This window comes from Malaclemys terrapin, chromosome 3 (genome assembly GCF_027887155.1).
Source record: "Malaclemys terrapin pileata isolate rMalTer1 chromosome 3, rMalTer1.hap1, whole genome shotgun sequence".
In the NCBI taxonomy this organism is placed as follows: domain Eukaryota; kingdom Metazoa; phylum Chordata; order Testudines; family Emydidae; genus Malaclemys; species Malaclemys terrapin.
In genome coordinates this window covers 70189455-70209705 of record NC_071507.1, presented here as the reverse complement: position 1 = coordinate 70209705, position 20251 = coordinate 70189455, and the positions used below count along the sequence as shown (strand labels likewise).

Genomic DNA, 20251 nt, shown 5'->3' with positions numbered 1-20251 from the left:
TATCTGTAAAATCCACTGGCAAAAGTATGTGTTTCCTCCTCCTCTAATGCTGGTCCATGTAGAGGGTGACAACTTACTATTGTAATTAATTTCTCCATTAGCTCAAGTGGCAGAGGTCTGCACTGTGGAGCTAAAGGTCCAACTTTGATGATGATCCATTTAGATATCAATATGAAGTCACAGATGGAACTTCAAGTTTTTAATTTGCTTTTTAAAAAACCTAGGAAGTTGCGCGTGCACACACGTACACACGCAGCTCTCGCCCCCCACCCCCCCGTTAAAAGGACACTAAGATCATAAATGAAGCAGTTAAAAGTTAGGAAATACCAGAATTAAGGTTGCCTATGCAACCCAAACTTGGTTCCCTTGTGTGTATGCATTATGCTATAGTTTTGAATTATATGATCATACACTATTTTTCCCATAGGACCTGTGCCTCATTCACTGTACAGGATGGACCTGGTTTGGGGATGTATGATGTGACCCGAGGTACAATTTGGACTGTGGAATTACTGTGCCTCCTTAATTCTCTCACTAAGGGTGTCTTTTACTCAACTCTGCTAATGACAAGCAGCCCCTTTAGGCTTTGCTCTGTGAAGGCAAGCCCAAAGTTATATGAATGCTTTCTCAAGCCACTGATGAACTGAATACAGGGAGACCCCAGCAAATTGTGCCAGCCCCAGCCTTGCACCCAGAAATGTGTGTCGTACACTGCTCAAGACTTTCTTGATCAATGCAAGCTCATTGATTAGTTCGCCACTCTGTCAAAGGGTAGTGGATGTGCACCAGCCTCTGTAAGTTGAGCAGATCCCCCAAGCCCTTTAGACAAACTCACTGGTTTACATTAAACATCAAAATAAGTTTATTAACTAGAGAGAGAGATTTTAAGTGATTATAAGTGATAGGCATAAAGATCGGAATTAGTTATGTAAAAAATAAGTAAACACATACTAAATCCTAAACTTTATCAGGCTAAGCAAGATTTGAATCAGTTTTTCTAGCCCTACTGGACATTGCAGCTTGTTTTCAGTTCAGCGTTCATACTAACTAGAAAGCCTTCTAGTTAGGACCATCCCTTCCCTCCAGTTCAAGGAGACTTCTCTTTGTCTTCCAAACGATCTTGCTTCCAGATGTTGATGGGGGAGGAGAGAGGTGAACTGATGATGTCACTGTCCCTTATTTTATACTCTCCTTCAGGTGCTGGAAAAATCCATGCTATCATGGGGGTTAGGCTACCCCCATGGTGTACATGAGCTGCTGACCATCCTTCATTATGAATTGTAAATTTTTTGTTTACAACTCCCCTGCTGGTGAATGGCCAGTGATGGTTACTTAACGCTGGGTGTTGGTCATTCTTTTGTTGCTACTGAAGAGCTAGTCGGTGGGTGTTTCCCAGACTCTTAACATGTTTCAGTAACAAGCATATAACAAAATCTTATAACTTCATATATAATGATGATACACACATTTAAACAGGATAGTGAGGTTCATCAAATTAAGACTTTTCAAATGATACTTCACAAGGCATACTTTGTACAAAACATATTATATTCATATAATAGTGGTGGATATATGGGTACGGAGGGTAATATGGGGTACAGTATGTCACAGGGTGAACCAGGGTTGTGTAATGAAGGAGTCTGTAGCACCCGTGCATCATTTGTTGCAGAAGTTGGAAGGTGTGTAGTGATTGAGGTGAGGAGTTCTAGGAAAAGAAAGGATGGCCTCATAGTTAAGGCAGCTGACTGCCACCCTGGAGAGTTAGAGTTTATCCCTGCCTCTGCCACAGAGTTCCTAAATGATGTTGGACAAATCACTAAAGCCAAACTTTTCACAGGGGGTCACTAATTGTGTCGTCTTCATTTTCTTGGTGCCAAACTTGAGACCTGGGTCTGATTCACAGAAGTTCTGAGCACTCACAACTGCAACTGAAATTAATGGGGAGAGCTATGTTTTGCATATATATAATGCTAAGGACTGTGAAAACTCAGGCCCTAGATTTCTCAAATTGGGCATCCAAAATTAATGGACACATTTAACCTTAATCTCTCTCTAAAATGGGGATAATATCATCTTTCTCACTTCACAGGGGTGTTTGTGAAAATAAATTCATTAATATATGTGACACACTCAGATACTACAGTGATAAGCACCATTGAAAAGTCCTTGAAGAAATAAATAATTCTGTCTTCAGAGCAGGGTTTGAATAATGTGGAGTAAATAAGGCATTTGATCCACACATGGAACAATAATGATTTTAAAAAAAAAAGTATTGAATAGCTCCTCATTCAGTGAACACTGTCCATCTTGTGCCCAGAATGAGACAGGAGAGTTGTGGAAAAAATGGAATGTCATCAGGTAATTAAAGAGTGTATCCTAATGCATACTCACAAGGTGGTCAACTAAAGGGTATACAATGAACTTTAATTCTGGCATTTCCTAACTTTTGAGTCTTTGGCTTTTCAACCTTACATTCTTTTAACATATATATTGTTTTATATAATAAACACAGGATCGAGTTTCAGAGAAGAGACTTCAGAGATAGTCCATTGTCATTAGCATTTACTTTCAGTCGTATTTTCATTATTCTTTTCATAGTTTCACTAGTGTGGATGCACTGAACAATTTTTTTTCACTAGTGCAATCTCATCAATTCAGTTTCCAGGTGTTCAGTTCTCCAGTGTAAATATAGCAAAGGGTGACTGGAGAGCTAAAGAAATTATGACATCAGAAGAGACTGGAGGCTGAAAGACTGAAATTGATAGTGGAAGAGATTTTTATTTCAGACAGTTTAAAACCCTTTTTTCCCACCACTACCACCCCCCCCCCTTTTTTTTTTTAAAGATTCAGCACCCCAACCTCTCCAGTTAAGGGATGAGAGCTCACAGTACACATTTCTGAAGAATCACCCCTCAAGAAGCCTTACAGCAAAAGTAGGGCGGAGAAGACTTGACATTCCTGATATTTATAAAATAAAACCAGAGAAAAATCTTTTAAAAATGTTCCAGCCTTCTTTTATACAACCTAAAGAAAGGGGGGGGGGGGTAGGGGGGAGCATGAACCCAATTAAAAAAAAAAAGTCTGTGCTGATTACTTGAAAATAAAATAATATGAATCCAAGGGTGTCTGTTTTAATACTTTATTTTGAAAGAAACATGCCCTGATTTTGAAACACTTTCATACATGCTTATCCTTAAGTGAGTATTTTCCATTACTTTCACATACCACATACTTAAAGCATATTTGTAGGGTCAGGGGCAATAATGAAAATGATTGTGGATTTTTTTTGCCATGCATTTACCCAATATTTATAAGAACATAAGAACAGCTATACTGGGTCAGACCAAAGGTCCATCAAGCCCAGTATCCTGTCTTCTGACAGTGGCCAATGGCAAAGGGAATTAACAGACAGGTTATCATCAAGTGATACGTGCCCTGTCACCCAATCCCAGCTTCTGGCAAACAGAGGCTAGGGACACCATTCCTACCCATCCTTGCTAATGCCATTGATGGACCTATCTTCCATGAATCTATCTAGCTCTTTTTTGAACCCTGTTATAGTATTCATAACACCCTCTGGCAAGGAGTTCCAGAGGTTGACAGTGCTTGCGTGAAAAAATATTTTCTTGTTTTTATTTTAAACCTGCTACCTATTAATTTCATTTAGTGGCCCCTTGTTCTTGTATTATGAGAAGAAGTAAATAACTCTTCCTTATTTACTTTCTCTATACCACTCATGATTTTATAGACCTCTATCATATCCCCCCTTAGTTGCCTCTTTTCCAAGCTGAAAAGTTCCAGTCTTATTAATCTCTCCTCAGACAGAAGCCATTCTATACCCATAATCATTTTTGTTGCCCTTTTCTGAACCTTTTCCAATTCCAATATATCTTTTTTGAGATGGAGCTACCACATCTGCATGCATTATTGAAGATATGGGCATACCATGGATTTATATAGATATATTAATATGATATTTTCTGTCTTATTATCTATCCCTTTCTTGATGCTTCCCAACATTCTGTTTGCTTTTTTGACTGCCGCTGCACATTGAGTGCATGATTTTAGAGAACTATCCACAATGACTTCAAGATCTCTTGCCTGAGTGATAACAGCTAATTTAGACACCATTATTGTATATGTATAGTTAGGATTATGTTTTCCAATGTGCATTACTTTGCATTTCTCAACATTAAATTTCATCTGCCATTTTGTTGCCCGGTCACCCAGTTTTGTGAGATCCTTTTGTAGCTGTTCGCAGTCTGCCTGGGACTTAACTATCTTGAGTAGTTTTGTATCATCTGCAAATTTTGCCACCTCACTGTTTACCCCTTTTTCCAGATCGTTTATGAATATATTAAATAGGACTGGTCCCAGTACAGTCCCCTGGGGGACACCACTATTTACCTCTCTCCATTCTGAAAACTGACCATTTATTCCTACCCTTTGTTTCCTATCTTTTAACCAGTTACCAATCCATGAGAGAACCTTCCCTCTTATCCCATGACTGCTTATTTTGCTTAAGAGCTTTTGGTGAGGGATCTTGTCAAAGTCTTTCTGAAAATCTAAATACACTATATCCACTGGATCTCCTTTATATATTTATAAATTATATATTTATTGGATATAACCATCTAAAAATGTTTTTAATTCGTATTACTCTTTGATCTAGAGCCAGGGAGTTAGTAATTAAGTCATCTATTTATGTTTTCTGCACAGTCTTTGTTATTGAATGTCTTAATATTCTGATGACCTAAATCAGTACTTTTTCAGCAATGCACATTTACTAAGGTCTCCAAGTTTAGGACATTCTGGCTTTCCCTCAGACATCAAATGAAATAATTTTTCAGTTGAAGTGGATGTGCAGAATTGTAGGATATGTCTCCATGCACAACTTAGGCTATGTCTACACTACAGCTTACGTCAGTATAGGTTATGTTTGTAGCTCAGGGGTGTGAATAAACCAACCCCCAGAGCAACATAAGTTATACTGACCTAAGCGCCGATGTGGACAGCGCTATGTCAGTGGGGGAGCTCCTCCTACTGACATAGCTACTGCAGTTCGCAGCGGCGGGAGTAATTAAGTCGATGGAAGAGCTCAGTCCCGTAGGGTTACAGTGTCCGCACTAGCAGCATTACAGCTGCATCAATGCAGCTGCACTACTGTAAGTTCTGTAGAGTAGCCATAGCCTTTGTAGCTACTCATGCTTCAGTAAAAGTATTTGAGAAAAGTGTGCTCTTTCATTTTGAATACCAATGAGGAAATCAGCTTACACCTTGCTGTTTTTCCTGACCTGGCTAGGAAAGAGCTTTTAAATTAGTCTTCTTTTTCCTTTTGATATTTCTATCTACTAGGTGCTCATTTTAGCTGTTATTTGCTTCTGTATATTCTGCTATTTTTTTTTTTATATTACTTAGGGTTACCATTCATCCGGATTCTGCCGGACATGTCCATCTTTTTTGAGTTAAAAATAGCGTCTGGGGGGAATTTGTAAATGTCTGGATTTCACCCCCATGCAGAGCGTGCGTGGCTAACAGGGCAGCCGGCCGGATCGTGCCACTCGCACGGGGCTCCGGCAGCCAGAGCCCTTCCTCCACTTCCCCCTCCTCTCCCCTGCAACTTGAGACCACTCCCCTCCTCTCTCTCCCTCCCTCTTCCCCCCCTGCATTCACAGATCGCTGGTCGGCCGTTTGCCTTGGGCCTCCGGCAGTCTGGAGCTCCAACCCTGCTCCCCACCCCCTGCTGCCGAGCGCGCTGCTCTGCAGCACGGTAAGGGGGCCAGGGGGTCAGAGAAGCGACAGGGAGGTTCTGGAGGGGGTAGTCAAGAGACAGGGAGCAGGGGGAGGGTTGGATGGGTAAGGAGTTTGGGGGAAGCTGTCTGGGGGTTGGGGGTGTAAGGTTTTGGGCAGTCAGAGTACAGGTGGGGGGGTCTGAGGAGGGAGCAGTTAGGGGACAAGGCACAGGGAGGCTATATAATAAATACTATAATAACTATATAATAAATACTTATTACTGGATGAAATTCCAATTTAAATTATTAGTTTTTTTTTTTTTAACTACTGGATGTGGATGCGGACTGGCCGCGTATAATAACCAGGAAAGGGCAGGTAGTCACGCCTGTACATAAATAGGGGGTGGGGTTCTGGAGGGCAGTTAGGAGCAGGGGTCCCAGGAGGGGGCAGTCGGGGACAGGGAGCAGAGGGGTTTAGATAGGTCAGGAGTTCTGGGGGGGGCTGTCAGGGGGTGGGGGTGTGGTTAAGGGTTGGGGCAGTCAGGGGACAGGTAGGGGGTAGGGTCCTAGGGGGCCAGTTAGGATGGGGGGAAGGTCTCAGGAGGGGGCAGTCAGGGGACAAGGAGCAGGGAGGCTTAGGTAGGGGGTGGAGTCCTGGGGGGCAGTTAGGGGCAGGGGTCCCAGGAGGGGGCAGTCAGGGGACAAGGAGTGGGGGGGAGGGTTGGGGGTTCTGAGGGGGTGGGAAGTGGGAGGGAGTGGAAGGGGCGGGGCTAGGGCAGGACAGGGGCGGGGCTAGGGCGGGGCTCCTCCCGTCCTCTTTTTTGATTGTTGAAATATGGTAACGCTAGTATTACTGTAGTGCCTAGGAGCCCTGACCTCATTGTGTCAGGCACTGCACATGTGCATGCACACACAAAATACCAGTCCCTCTACCAAGTTGCTTACAAGCTAAGTATAAGACGAGACAACAGATCGATACAGACAGGTGGGGGAGTACAAGGAAACAATGAGACAGTGTTGGTCAGTATATGACCAATGGACAGTGGCCAAAGCATGCTACCAGCCATGAAGTTTGCTAAAATCTTCATTTTATTTTGAGGGAAATGCTGGGACAATGAAATGATGTGAATACACTTTTCTTTGACAGTTTCTTTCTTGAGATGATAAAACCATAAGATATGAAAGGGGAGGTTAGAAAGTCAATTAAATGTAACAAACTCACTACTTCATGTCAAAATTCTTACCTTATAAAAATCATTAACAGTATTTCTTCACTCACCCTTCCCTGATTCATAAATGCAATTTCTTTTATCCCAAATGTTTTATCACATAATAGGTGATTATGTTGTGTCAGAGGGTGGCAGTACAGCACAATTCTTAACCATGGTCATAAAAGTATTATGAATATTATCTCTTGGAACATCAGATACCCTTGAAGAGAAGGAGAGATTTTTAACCTATTTGCAGAAAGCCAATACCAATATATTGCCTGACCTTTAAGCATGCACCTACAAAACTAAAAAGAAACAAGCTTTGCACAGGAAGATGTTCTGCTCTTCTTCTCTTCACAACATAAATTACAAAGAGTTTTTTTTGTGATTTATGCAAAGTTTTTCCTGCAAAATATTACACTTCATTTGATAAATATGACATTAGGATTATATTTCACCTGCAGTATAAACTCAGATTAACAAAATGAGCATTAAACTATGATTCACTAACTCAGATTCATCAAGTAGGTGAGCATTATGCTTCGATTCACCATCACTTCTGTGTGCTAGAAAGTACACTGGCAGAAGCCAAAGATGGTACACCAACTGGGAGGGGGAGGCTGGCAGGGAAAGATAGTGATTCAGCTGGGGTCTTTAAAGCTTCTTTACCCTATGCCAACACTAGAACCTGGCATTTAGCTTCTTTTAATCCTGGACACCTAAAACAACCTACATGGCCTTATTTTTACAACCCTTGTCCACCCATCCTACTATTTCCCATCTGCTGCTGCTGCTGTTACTTTTCATCATGTGTGCGATTTGAATGTAAGCTCTTCAGATCAGGGACTGTCTTCCTCTACATCTGTTCAGTGCCTAGCACATTTTGGGTGTTACAAAACAATCACATTATTACAGTAAGTGTTTTATTTTCATCTCTACAACTTCCACTAGAAAACTCTAATTGTCTGTTAGATGCACTGGCAGTGATGGATGATCCTCAAAAGTTTAAGCATCCTATAGCATGGATGTTTATGCAAGATTATCTGAACTTCTTTGCTCTGGAATTGGACTGGAAAAGTTTCAAGAAACACACAAGAGTTCCTGTGTTTCTTGGTTTACATCACACCAGAAATATCATAAGAAGTTTTCTGTGCAGTATTTCTTTTTTCTTCTGATCCTAGGCCAGGTCTACTCTACAAAGTTTGTACGTCGGTCAAGGTGTGAAAAAACTACACCCCCAGTTGACATAGATTTGCCAGCCAAACCCCCAGTATAGACACAGTTATGCCAACAAAGGCACTCTTCTATCGGTATAGCTAATGTTGTTCAGGGAGGAAGTGTTAATATGCTGATAGAAAAACACCCTGTGTTAGCACTTACACTGGGGGGGTTCTGTGTCAGTATAGCGATACCAGTATCACTAATATAGACAAGGCCTAAGATGCAACTGGGAAGTGCAAAGATGGGTGGATATATTTTTTTAAATTCACAGTTTTTTCAAAATTGGAAAAAAATTAAGTTTGAGGTGGTTCGGGTCTTTTTTTAATCAATTCAAATCAATTAGCCCATCTTTCACCTCTAGAAACTTCAGATGAATTCATATGTACACTGTGACACCCTTTTAAATTTGTCAGATAGCATCTCTTGATATTTAATTTGTTTCTATTTGAGGCATCACCAGTTTGGTCATACATTTTATTTGGAACTTCATAACAAGTGCACTAGATTTGATAGTATGTTCTTCCATTCCTGAACCACTAATGTGTGCATGCGACATAGAGCCAGGCTGGTAATGTTGACCATGTTGTGGTGTTTTCAGCTTTGGCAAAGCTCACTCAGCAGTGCTGCACCCACCTTCAACCTCTAGTAACGTTTATATTTTATGGATAACTTTAATGTCATTTTACATTTATACAGGACTTTTCATCTCAATGGATCACAAAGGGCTTTATTAACTATGGTATACAGTATAAATATAGACCCTGCTGAAATCCAGTCATACTAAGAAAGAGAACTGCAGACAGGAAGCAATCTGCATACAACACACTGCACTGCAACAGGGGGAGAGGAGATTTTGGGTTAAGGCCACAGGGCAAACCCATACTCTTTCAAAAAGTGGCATGAGATTTTTAATGTCCACACAAACAAATAGGATCTTAGTTTTAAGGCCTCGCTATAAACCACCACCCTCCCCATTTCCCCCGACACTTGCTCTGGATTGATAGCTGGTTTTCTTGTACTCTAGATAGCTGCCATAGGTTTTCTTGTACTCTAGATTTACCGACAAAAATGTTTTCTTTTTCAGAGAGATTGGTACAATCATCAGGTCATTAGGATGCTGCCCAAGTGAGAGCGAATTACATGATATGCTTGGAGAGGTAAGCGGTTTGTCTTTTGTAATTTTTCTTCAATCTTACAATTTACAAAAGTTTTAATCTCTGCATTACTGTGTGGGAGACCTGAGCTTGTTTCCCAGAGGCTGGAAATGTTATGGAGACAGGTCACTTAGCAAGGGAGTCCCTCAGATTGCCCTGAGCAACCCCTAAGGCTGATACGGGAGCAACACTGATAGAATACAAAGAGGAATCTTTCCAGGTATGGCTATGCATTGGCTGACAGACATGGGCTAGCGGGGCTTACACCAGTACGTTAAAAATAGCTGTATAGGCAGAGTTTCGAAGTTACAGCTTAAGCTGAAACTCAGGATCTGAAGCCCACCCACCTCCGTAGGTTTCAGAGTCCAAGCTCCAACTTCAAAGCGCTGCCTATGCAGCTATTTTTAAAGTGGAAGCCCCATAACCTCAAGTCTGTCGACCTGGTCTGGGAGGCTTGCTCCAAAGTGCTATGTGGAAGTACCTTCTGTCTTCTGCCAAGGATGGTTACTGTGACCCAGTGCCAAGAGGGTGGGGAAGTTCTTTGTCAAGAAACAAGAAAAAATATTCCTTTGCAGATGGAAAAATAAAAGTGAGTTCCAAACTGATCAGGTTACACAAACCCCAACTGTATTATCTTCTTGACACAATCAGGCCAAACAATGAACAAGTAATACCAATTAACTCAGGAAATAGCATTGAGTTGTGACTTTAACCTCAAAAAGCTTCTGAGGGAAGACCTGCCATGTATCCTTCATCTGTCCCCTGTGATTCCTACATATTTCACATGTCTGATGCATTATTTAGTCTATTTCAGTCCGCCCTCCTTTGTTTCTGCAGTTCAACATAATTGGTCGAGCTAAGCATATGATTGTACTCTTAATGGTGATTTTCCCCTTTTTGTGGGTTTGTAATAACTTTAATGTTTATTTTATTTGGATTTTAAACATTGTATTGCCTTTTCTGTAATCCTAGGTCATAATTATTTGAACAGTATGAAAGTTGGATACAATAGGATTATTAAACCAGTTTATCTGATTATGCTGATGCTAAGAATCTATCAGCACATTGAACTTCTGTACCTTTAGCAATATTAAATGGCTCAACCTCCTCAGTCCAACCCTTTTTTTCCTGATTCTCTTTGAGTCTTCATCCTTTCTCCCGGGATTGTCTTCTCCTAAAGTTGCTATGCAATCTTTATTCTTAAATATAACATTTAAAAGGGTTTGTTTTTTCTAAATTAATGGAGTTGTACTAGTGTAACTAAGCATAATTTGATCCAAATACATTTTGAAACTAAAAATTGCATCCCACAAGTCTAAATTTAGGTTTAAAGGGAGTAATACTCTACAGTCTAGCTATTTACAAAACAGGAGGTTTTGAGTTCTCATGCAACAATCTGAACAAGCAACTTAGTTCCTTTGCTTTCTGCTACAGACAACAAAAAACTGAGATAGTTGGAAGCTGCAGCTCTGTATATAACCTGGTGCTGAATGTTCGGTGCCATGAGGTGATGCTTTTGGAGCCCCAACAGACATGGCTTTCTAGAAGGTTCCAGAAACGTCAGTCCTATGAGTGTGAATGTCCAAAGCTTTCTCTTGAAGATGCACAGTAACTAGCCAGTAATCTTTTCTTGCTCATTTACTTCATCCTATAAGTCTAAGTTCCCACTCCCCTAATTGAGTGCAGGGAGTAGGGAACTTCTACTGGTAAACACCAGTCCAATGTTTTTTTTTATTTTTTATTTGAACATTGATTTTAGATTGTAATTTGTCCGTTCAGTTCCTGCTCTACTTTCACTTCCTAGTAGGAAGCTGGGGTCACCACAGTGATGATGCATAGGGTGGAGCCAGAGTGTGGGACACAGCAGCAGAAATATTTCCCACCACAGCCCTCTCTTCTTCTCTTTGCAGGTGATATCAGGTTGAAATGCTACCTCAGGGGAAGGAAAGATCCCTTGATTTGGAAGGATTTCTTCCCTTGGAAGTAGCCTGAGGTATATATATCACCCACACATGTCATGATGCTGGAGTTTGGCTCCCACCCAAAATGTTTTGCTATCCCTGCCTCTTATCTGTATGCCAACTCCATCCCCCCTAGAGTCTCAAATAGCAGTGGTTCACTCCCTGGCTCAGCTGCCTCCGCTCTTTAGATGAGGAGAAAGTACAAAGAACCAGCAGAATAGAAAGTTGTCTTGCGTGCTACAGCCTGCCTCCTGTGATTTTGCGCCCCTTATTAGCAGAGTTCCCCAACTCCTATCTTCAACCAAGAAGTAGAAGACAGTCTGAGGAAAGAGAAATTGTGCTCCAAAATATAAATAATACAAAAAAAATTAATAACCACATGGATTGTTGTTTATTGATAAAAGAAAATCTCCCCACCCTGGTCCAAGATTTACAAAATAGAAGTGGAAGGGGTGGAGGAAAGATGGACCCTGACCTGGGGACTCTGGAGACCTTGGGTCCAAACTTTTTCCATCATAGACTTTCTGTGTGACTTTGAGTAAATCACTTAGTTTTCCCTCTGTAAAATGGGGAAAATACTTCCCTATCTCACAGCAGGGGTTAGTGTAATAATACTCACAAGATTGTGCAGTGTTCAGATACTATGGTAATGGAGATCACAGAAGTACCTAGAGTAGATTGGAAAGAGAAGTACCTGGAGTAGAGGAGAATTTGGAAAGGGTCCAGAGAAGAGCAACAAGAATGATTAAAGGTCTTGAGAACATGACCTATGAAGGAAGGCTGAAAGAATTGGGTTTTAGTTTGGAAAAGAGAAGACTGAGAGGGGACATGATAGCAGTTTTCAGGTATCTAAAAGGGTGTCATAAGGAGGAGGGAGAAAACTTGTTCACCTTAGCCTCTAAGGATAGAACAAGCAGCAATGGGCTTAAACTGCAGGAAGGGAAGTCTAGGTTGGACATTAGGAAAAAGTTCCTAACTGTCAGAGTGGTTAAGCACTGGAATAAATTGCCTAGGGAGGTTGTGGAATCTCCATCTCTGGAGATATTTAAGAGTAGGTTAGATAAATGTCTATCAGGGATGGTCTAGACAGTATTTGGTCCTGCCATGCGGGCAGGGGACTGGACTCGATGACCTCTCGAGGTCCCTTCCAGTCCTAGAATCTATGAATCTATGAATAGATAGATGAGTATAATAATGCTTTAAATATTTCACCCCGCAGTAGCTATTACTGTCATAGCCTCCATAAAGAGAGCAAAAAAATACAGGCAAGAAGATGAAATTGTAGTGAAAAAGCAATTTTAAGATAGGAGTGACTATGAAGGTGGATAAGATGAAGATAAACATCTGCAAAACTTGAAGGACCTAAAGCAAAGCATTTATTTGGCCTCTCATTACCACCTGTCCAGTGTTAGGGAAAGAACCTATTTTCAGTCTTTCTGCATTTTAGAGTAGAGAAAAACCCTAGACTCCTCTGGGCCTACAGTGCAAATGAATTGGTGGGTGCTTTGAGGTCAGTAGGAGTTGAGGTTGCTCATCACCTCACAGTAGCAGGTCCATTATCAGTGATGAAAGATTTCTTTTACCAGGAAATGCTTTATTGGGATAAAATGCAAACAGCAAACCTACTAAGAGAGACAAATCTAATACTTTATTTTGTAAGTCACATATACATGTTTTTGTTACGTGGTGGATTCTGGAGCAGCTATTTGCTACTAATGTTTTTTTCTTCCCAGTCTGAAAATTAGGACCACATTTAGCCCTGTGGTGAGCAGCTGCAAATCCCATTGATGGAAATGGCAATTGAGAGTGCTCAGCCCCTGACAGGATCAGGCCTAATGGTTTTGGCTTTTAAACATGATTTATTTGCAGTATGATCTTTATGTGCCCTTTGGGACCTTAGTTAATGTATAATATAAGATGTCTCTGTATAGTTCCTATAAATAGTTACCACATTACTACTTCTGTCTTTTTGGTTTCCTGACCTACAGCCTGTTGGAACATAGGTGCTTCATAAAACACCCTTACTACAGTCATTGTCTCAATATTTGTGAAGCATGAAATAGTTCAGTTTATTGACTAACTGTTATGTCATGAGAGGGAAATTAATTTTTGCCATCCATTTTATTGCATCTTTGCAGTGGATTCAGCTTTAAAATAAACAACCCTGTCATGATCAAAGACAGTTTTATTCATGTATAGAAGAGCTTCATTTTCTAGCAAAAGATTCTCTGTTATAAGGCACAGCAGACAGAGGGCAACACTAGCTTCAAGACACTGTCTGCACTGAAGGAGTGGGGGATGAAGATGGACTATTCATTGGTGGCTGCTGTTAGAAGCATTGCCCCTGAGGCAATCAAAATGCCTCTCAGAGTACAGAGAGAGTACACACAGCAGCTGCTGCTACATGCTTTAACTAGGTGCTGCATATGATGTCCCCTCCTCTAGCCCAACTCCACCGATCATGCAGAAAAGGACAGCAGGAGCCTTCTTGCCCCATCATTTCCTGAGGAATTTGGAACCACTGCTTGTGCTAGACTTCTTCCATTCTTGCCTGCTAAGAGTGCAAGGACTGAGAGTGCGTCTTGTCCCCATATGGGGTTGGTTTAAACCCCATTGCTCTGTGCCCATACAAAGGTGGGCACAATGTAGCCCAGTGTGTTCCTTTTGGGAGTGAAACTTGAAGTCTTCAATACAGGCATGTTCCTGAACAATTAGGAACTCTTTTTGTTCATGCTGTTTGACCCCTATGGAAGTGTAGGAATGCAGTGAGATCCCTGTTAGAAGTCCCTGTAGTCTTTTCTACAGTGTGTAGAAAATCTTTCATTAATATACTTGGTTGGCAAAAAAAGCCTTTTCTTTGTATGTATGGTATTTGTCATTTTCCCCACCCTTTTGTCTGTTTTAGACCCCCTTGAACTGAGAGCCTCTGCCACTTTGGCCTCTCCCTTGACAGCACTGTGTGGCTATAAAATATCTGGAAACAACCATTCAGTCTTTGGGGGAGAGTATACTGTATCTTTAAAAACACTTTGTATGATAACTTAGTATCGGTTACTGGGTATTTTGCACAAATTTCTAACCACTAGAGGACAATATTAAGTCGTTCAAAGCTCCCACTGTAACTGGCCTGTAGCTTGTCTGGGGATATAGTCTCCTCCTTGTAATTTTTTTATTTGATCACAAGTATTTCACTCAGATGCTGTGATGATGAGTGAGTTATAAAAAACTTACATAAATTGCTTAGAAAAAGTTAAATTAAAGTGAAAAATCTATTACTGCACACTCTTTGGCATACACTCTTGAGCTACATCTACATTATGAGCTAGAGGGTACAATTCCCCTGCTCATATATACATACCCAGGCTAGGTCTCATCAAGCTAGCAGGAGTATAAATATAGTAGTGTAGCTGCAGTAGCATGGGCAGTAGCAGTGGAGGGCACGGTTTAGCCTTGCTGAGTACAAACCTGCCTGAAACCGGTGGGTATGTATTTGGCACAGCTAAGACGTGGTTCCACTGCCACTGCTCCGTGGTACTGCAGCTACACCGCTTTTTATACTCACATTAGCTCCATGAGAGCTAGCAAAAATTTGAGCAGTGGAATCATACCCCTAGTTCATAGTGTAAACATGGCCTTAGTTAGATACTAGATTTTCTGCCTTACACTCTTGAGAACAAAACCCAGTAATATTCACCTAGCATAATCAATTAACTACTACATATAATGTATCATTACTATTTATTTATTATAGGCTAGATCGAGCCTTTATGCTCAGCCCTGCGTATGGGCTGGGGTGTAGCCATGCCACCTGACAAGGAGCCATGGAAAAGAATTGTGATTGAGTCTCCTGTTCCCCTCTTGCTCTACAATATGGGGTGACTGAAAGTGCAGATTACTTCCACCCATGCTCCCCTCTTGCTACATGGGAGTGGAGTGCAATTTACATCTCCTCTATGTCTGGCCAGATTCTGCCCCTACTCACCCACTTTGCTTATGACCACTCAGGAATGAGTGAGGTCTTATAGATCCAACCACTTCTTTCCTGCCTGGCATCTTTAGGACTAGTCAAAATCTAACCCTACTATTTTAATGCAGGAGCCAACTGGTTCTCTGGTTCTCTTTTTAGTTTTCTAATGTGTCATCTAAGATTTAAATTTACAGTCCTTCTGTTTTAATATCAGGTAGAAGAAGAAGAACCTACTGGGTATATTCGTTTGGAAAAATTTCTTCCAATGATGACAAAAGTATTAATGGAAAGAAGGTAATGGAAAAATAATTTTTTTTTCTGTGTTGTAGCTTGGTTCAGATCCATGGGTGGTTGATTTTGACCAAAGATATCAAATATGCCTTTATATAACTGGAAAAAGTAAATTTTTTTTTAACTCTGAGTTTGATAGTGATGAGCATTTTAGTTTAAGCTGATTTAATCTAAAAATATGTTTTACAGTTACTAAAACCACACAATATCAGAGTTTATAGTCACTGTGAATTATGATAGTGTGTTGCTTCTCTTTTATAGTGTGAATCAAAATAAACTTCCCATTAATCTGATTTTGTGTGTCTCTAAAGAGATTTTATCAAAATAAAGGTCTTTAATCATCAGGTTTTTGCAAACATGAGTTTCATTTATGGGTAGACAAAGCGTGTTTCTAATAACATAAATCATCTTCATATTAATGTATTAACAAAATAACTGCCATGCACAGTAAATGTACATGATTAGCAGTCTAAAAGTCTAAAAGGTTGACTGCTCTGGAACTAGAAGGCTAATATACACTATTCAGAGGCATGCAGTGGTCTTTTCATTTACAGATGGCCTTGATGTGTTTCATTTGTCCTTCATTGTAACAGTATTACCTGTAATGAACTTATTTTTATTCTTAAAAAAAAAAGGTGGCAGTGTCTTTACTTAAAAGTTTTGTGAACCCCATTGTTTTATATCCAATGCTGCAAAGTTCTCTTGTATATAAAACTCCAACTGACTTCAGTGGCAGGTAATTCTGCATGATTGGGTTACATTGTTTTCTTGCATATATATTCTTGCAGCACACAACTTGCAAGCTGCAAGTATGTTTGTAAGTAAATTTTCATTTCAGTGTTTTCCTTTTTCTTTAGTGTTTAGGATTTATTGTGTATTGTTTTGTTGTGAGGTCCTGCTTCCAAAACTGCATAGCCCTCCAAGTTGCGGCACTAATTGTTCTAATTCAATTATTTCAGATACCGGCCTATTCCAGAAGATGTACTTTTACGTGCCTTTGAGGTCTGTAACCACAATTTTAAAGCATCTAGCTAAGGGGAAAATAGTTACTGAATCTTGACTCTGTAAGGTTAAAAACCAAAAGGTTTTATTTATTTATTTTTCTTTAGGTTTTAGATGCGAATAAATGCGGACATCTTACTAAAGAGGAGTTAGTCAAATATATGACTGAAGAAGGTAAAGATTTTTGCTAATTAACTTATAAAACTTATATTTAATAAAAGAAAACTCACTTGAGTAAATGCTGCAGAACAAAACCTTTCAGTTGCTACTTCTCCAGGGAAAGGATGTTATTATATCTTTACCTGTTTGTACCATGTCATATATACCTCTGGCACTTGAAAAATAATACAAATTAATAATTACATTAATAATAATCATGAACAGTTCTTTGAGATGGCATCTGCATATTTCCACTTGTGACGGGCACCCTGATACCACTGAGCTCCAGAACTTTCTAGAAAATCAGTGCCCAGATGAGCACCATCTTGTGGCATCAAATAGTCAGTAAAATTTATAAGAGGTTGTACAGTTTCCAGCCACTTCATTTCTTTCCTTTCTATGGCTACCTATAGATATAGGGACCTATGTTCTGTGTTTGAGGAGCTACTTTTTTTTTAACCAAAGATCTTCTGTTAATATGTTGTTTAGAACTGTAGGCTGCTTAGGTAGTTTCTGTGCCAATGCACATCTTTCTTGCAGGACCATCTCTTTTTTGGTTTAAGGGCATTATGTCCAACCCAAAAGGACCAGATTTAAGCCATGTATTTTATGCCCTTCCATCTTCCCAGAGTTTGATGCACATTTCTGCTGCCTGAAGTGTTTGTATTTATTGTATGGGTTGTTTGGCATACCAGCTCTTTGTCTTTTTGAAGTCAAGGCATAAACATACTTCACTCCTGACATTCCAAGGCCTTTCCTTAGTTCAGGGCCCTATTCTCATGCAGGGACACAGTAGCCCTTCATCAGTTCTTAAGCCACCTGCCGCAGGAAAACAGAAGATTTTGGTGCTGCGGTTTGTCCTTTTTCTGGCACCAGCTCAGTGGAACACTATCCTCCATCATCTAGGAGGCCAGCTCTATCATCTAAGTCTCTCAGTGCCAAGACATCCTTACTGCTGTGAACTTGGACAGTGCCTCCTCCCAGACAAGAACCAGATGGTACAGCCAGTGCAATTTCCTCAGTTCTGGAGTCTCTCTTAGCACTGAAGGAGCCTCCAATGTACTGACCTCTCTTTGGATGAGGGTTTTCAGCAGGGCCGCCCAGAGGATTCAGGGGGCCTGGGGCATAAAAAAAGGCACCACCTGCTGCGGCACTTGTACTCACTGAGTGACGGTCCGAGTCTTCGGCGGCACTTCGGCGGCGGGTCCCTTCACTCGCTCCAGGTCTTCAGCGGCACTGAAGGACCCGCTGCCGAAGACCCGGAGCGAGTGAAGGGACCCGCTGCCGGAGACCTGGAGCGAGTCAAGGGCCCGCCGCCGAAGATGCAGAGCGCCGCCGGGTGAGTAAAGATTAAAAAGGCGCCTCTACCCAGGGAAGGGATTCTCGGCCAGGGCTTGTGGGGCCCCTGCAGAGCCCGGGACAAATTGCCCCACTTGCCCCCCACCCTCTGGGCGACCCTGGTTTTCAGTTGTGTTTCACATTTGTGAAGGTCTAGTTTCTGCTCTTCTTTGCCCTCAAGTGTGGGGGCTCAGAGAGGTTCTCTGAACAGAAGGACTCGGTGCCACCACAGAGAAGGAAGAGGAAATATCACGATGGATCTAGGAATTGTCTGGGTGGATTTCAAATGTTGGTTCCTCTTTCAGACTCTCCCTCTCTTGGGAGACAGTGATGGTCCATCTGTGCCAGTGCGCCTCTATTTTTCAGTGTCCCTTCTTCATGGAAGGGAGCCAACAGATTGAGATCTACATCAGATCTGGAGGATGTAACTGAGTCTTTTTCAGTGTCTCAGTTCTGGGGCTGCCTGAGTTAGCCTTGATGCTATCCATGATGGATTTGAGGCACACCTGAACATTTCTTGGGATGAGGGAGCAGTGTCTTCTGATAATTCACTTTTCCCTTCAGGCTCCACTAGGAGCTTCTCTCCCACAAGTGTGAATATGTAGACAACACTGTTGAAGAATTACAGGTACTGACAACTCTTTCTGGTAGCATGTGGAGTGACTGAAAGCTCAAGCTCTTACAGCATGCCTGAAAACTGAAGATAGATTCCCTAACAGGACAGTAGTAGAGAAAATACCGCTCCATCTACAACCTAATTTGCCTTTGGTGTTAAGATCAATCTATGACTGAATATGTGGGGAAAACAAACTATGGTAGTTTCAGATGAGAGAGTTTTAAACATCTCTAGTGTAGCTGTTGTTGGAGGAAGGAGTTTAATGCATACAGGGCACTGCTCAGCACAGGGGCGCTCATCCTGTGCAGGGAGAAGGAGTAAAATCATTCCTCTAAAGTACCTGTAACTAGTTGGAAAATATGTTATGCTAATGTAGGAAAGATCTACGTTTTTTTGGACAATCAGAAGGTAATGTTTTTCAGGAAATCTCCCACCATTTCACTAATGTCAGTGCTGCTCTTCCACCAGTGGTAGCAACAGTGGGAGAACAAGTGTAGACAGGGTACAGCCATGGTGGAAATGTGCCCTGTCTACATTAACAGTCCCACTATTACTATCCCAGTTTAACCGCACCGGTGCTAGTGAAATGGTGGAAAGTTTCCTGGAAGGATGGTGTCCCTAGCCTCTGTTTGCCAGAAGCAGGGAATGGGCAACAGGGGATGGATCACTTGATGATTACCTATTCTGTTCATTCTCTCTGGGGCACCTGGCATTGGCCACTGTCGGAAGACAGGATACTGGGCTAGATGGATCTTTGGTCTGACCCAGTATGGCCATTCCTATGTTCCTGAAAAAAGACGCTGCCTATAAGAGAATTCATCCTGATTGACTAGAGCTTTTGTTTTGAAATCACTCCCCATTACAGAAAAGGCCTAGAAAAATGATAAACATAAAATGAGGTGGTTTTGTCTTTTATCATTATTTTTATCACCCATGCCTGTCGTTTGTCTGAGTACCAAAAGGATTTCAAGGGAGAGCCCAAACACTAAGTCTATTGGATAAGGTTGAGTAATATATAGTATCAGGACAAACTGTTGACTTTTCTGCCCTCTTGCAGGTGAACCTTTTACACAGGAAGAAATGGAGGAGATGCTGTCTGCTGCTGTAGATCCTGAAACAAATACTGTTCGTTACAGAGATTATATTACAATGATGGTAGTAGATGAAAATTAGGGTTATCCTGTAGAACTAATGGGCCACTTAGTTACACCAGCATAAATTTGGAGTTAGTCTGGATATACAGTGGCATCATAGAAATCAGAATCTGACACAGTGTTTGTAATACCAATAAAATCTTTGTGAAAGCATTTCCTTGGATTTTGTATCTTTGAACACAAGAAACATTTAAGATGTCTGAAAAAGGGTTATTGAAAGAAGTGTTTTATATGAGATGGAAAAGAGGAGAGATGGAAAGCAGGGAATTCAGATGTATAAGTGAGACACAAAACAGGACAAATAAGAAACAAGAAATGATTTTAGAATTACATTTGAAAAAGTGAGGGGGGAAATGGGACTGTTGCAGATCAAAGTAGCAAGCAGATCAGTGTGGCTCTTAATATGGCTGAAATTTTAAAGGGATACTATCAATATCAACTTTTA

General features: G+C 41.0%; 1 protein-coding gene across 1 annotated transcript in view; it reads left to right on the top strand.

Annotated features, from left to right (window-relative positions):
• Positions 1 to 19959, top strand: part of EFCAB2 (EF-hand calcium binding domain 2) — a 37239-nt gene extending 17280 nt beyond the window's left edge. The window contains exons 3-7 of the mRNA XM_054021472.1: positions 9249 to 9321; positions 15461 to 15540; positions 16497 to 16539; positions 16647 to 16713; positions 19710 to 19959. Of these exons, the coding sequence (XP_053877447.1) occupies positions 9249 to 9321; positions 15461 to 15540; positions 16497 to 16539; positions 16647 to 16713; positions 19710 to 19825 (379 nt within the window). The 3' untranslated portion in view covers positions 19826 to 19959. The remainder of the gene's footprint in view (positions 1 to 9248; positions 9322 to 15460; positions 15541 to 16496; positions 16540 to 16646; positions 16714 to 19709) is intronic.
• The last annotated feature ends 292 nt before the right edge of the window (positions 19960 to 20251 follow it).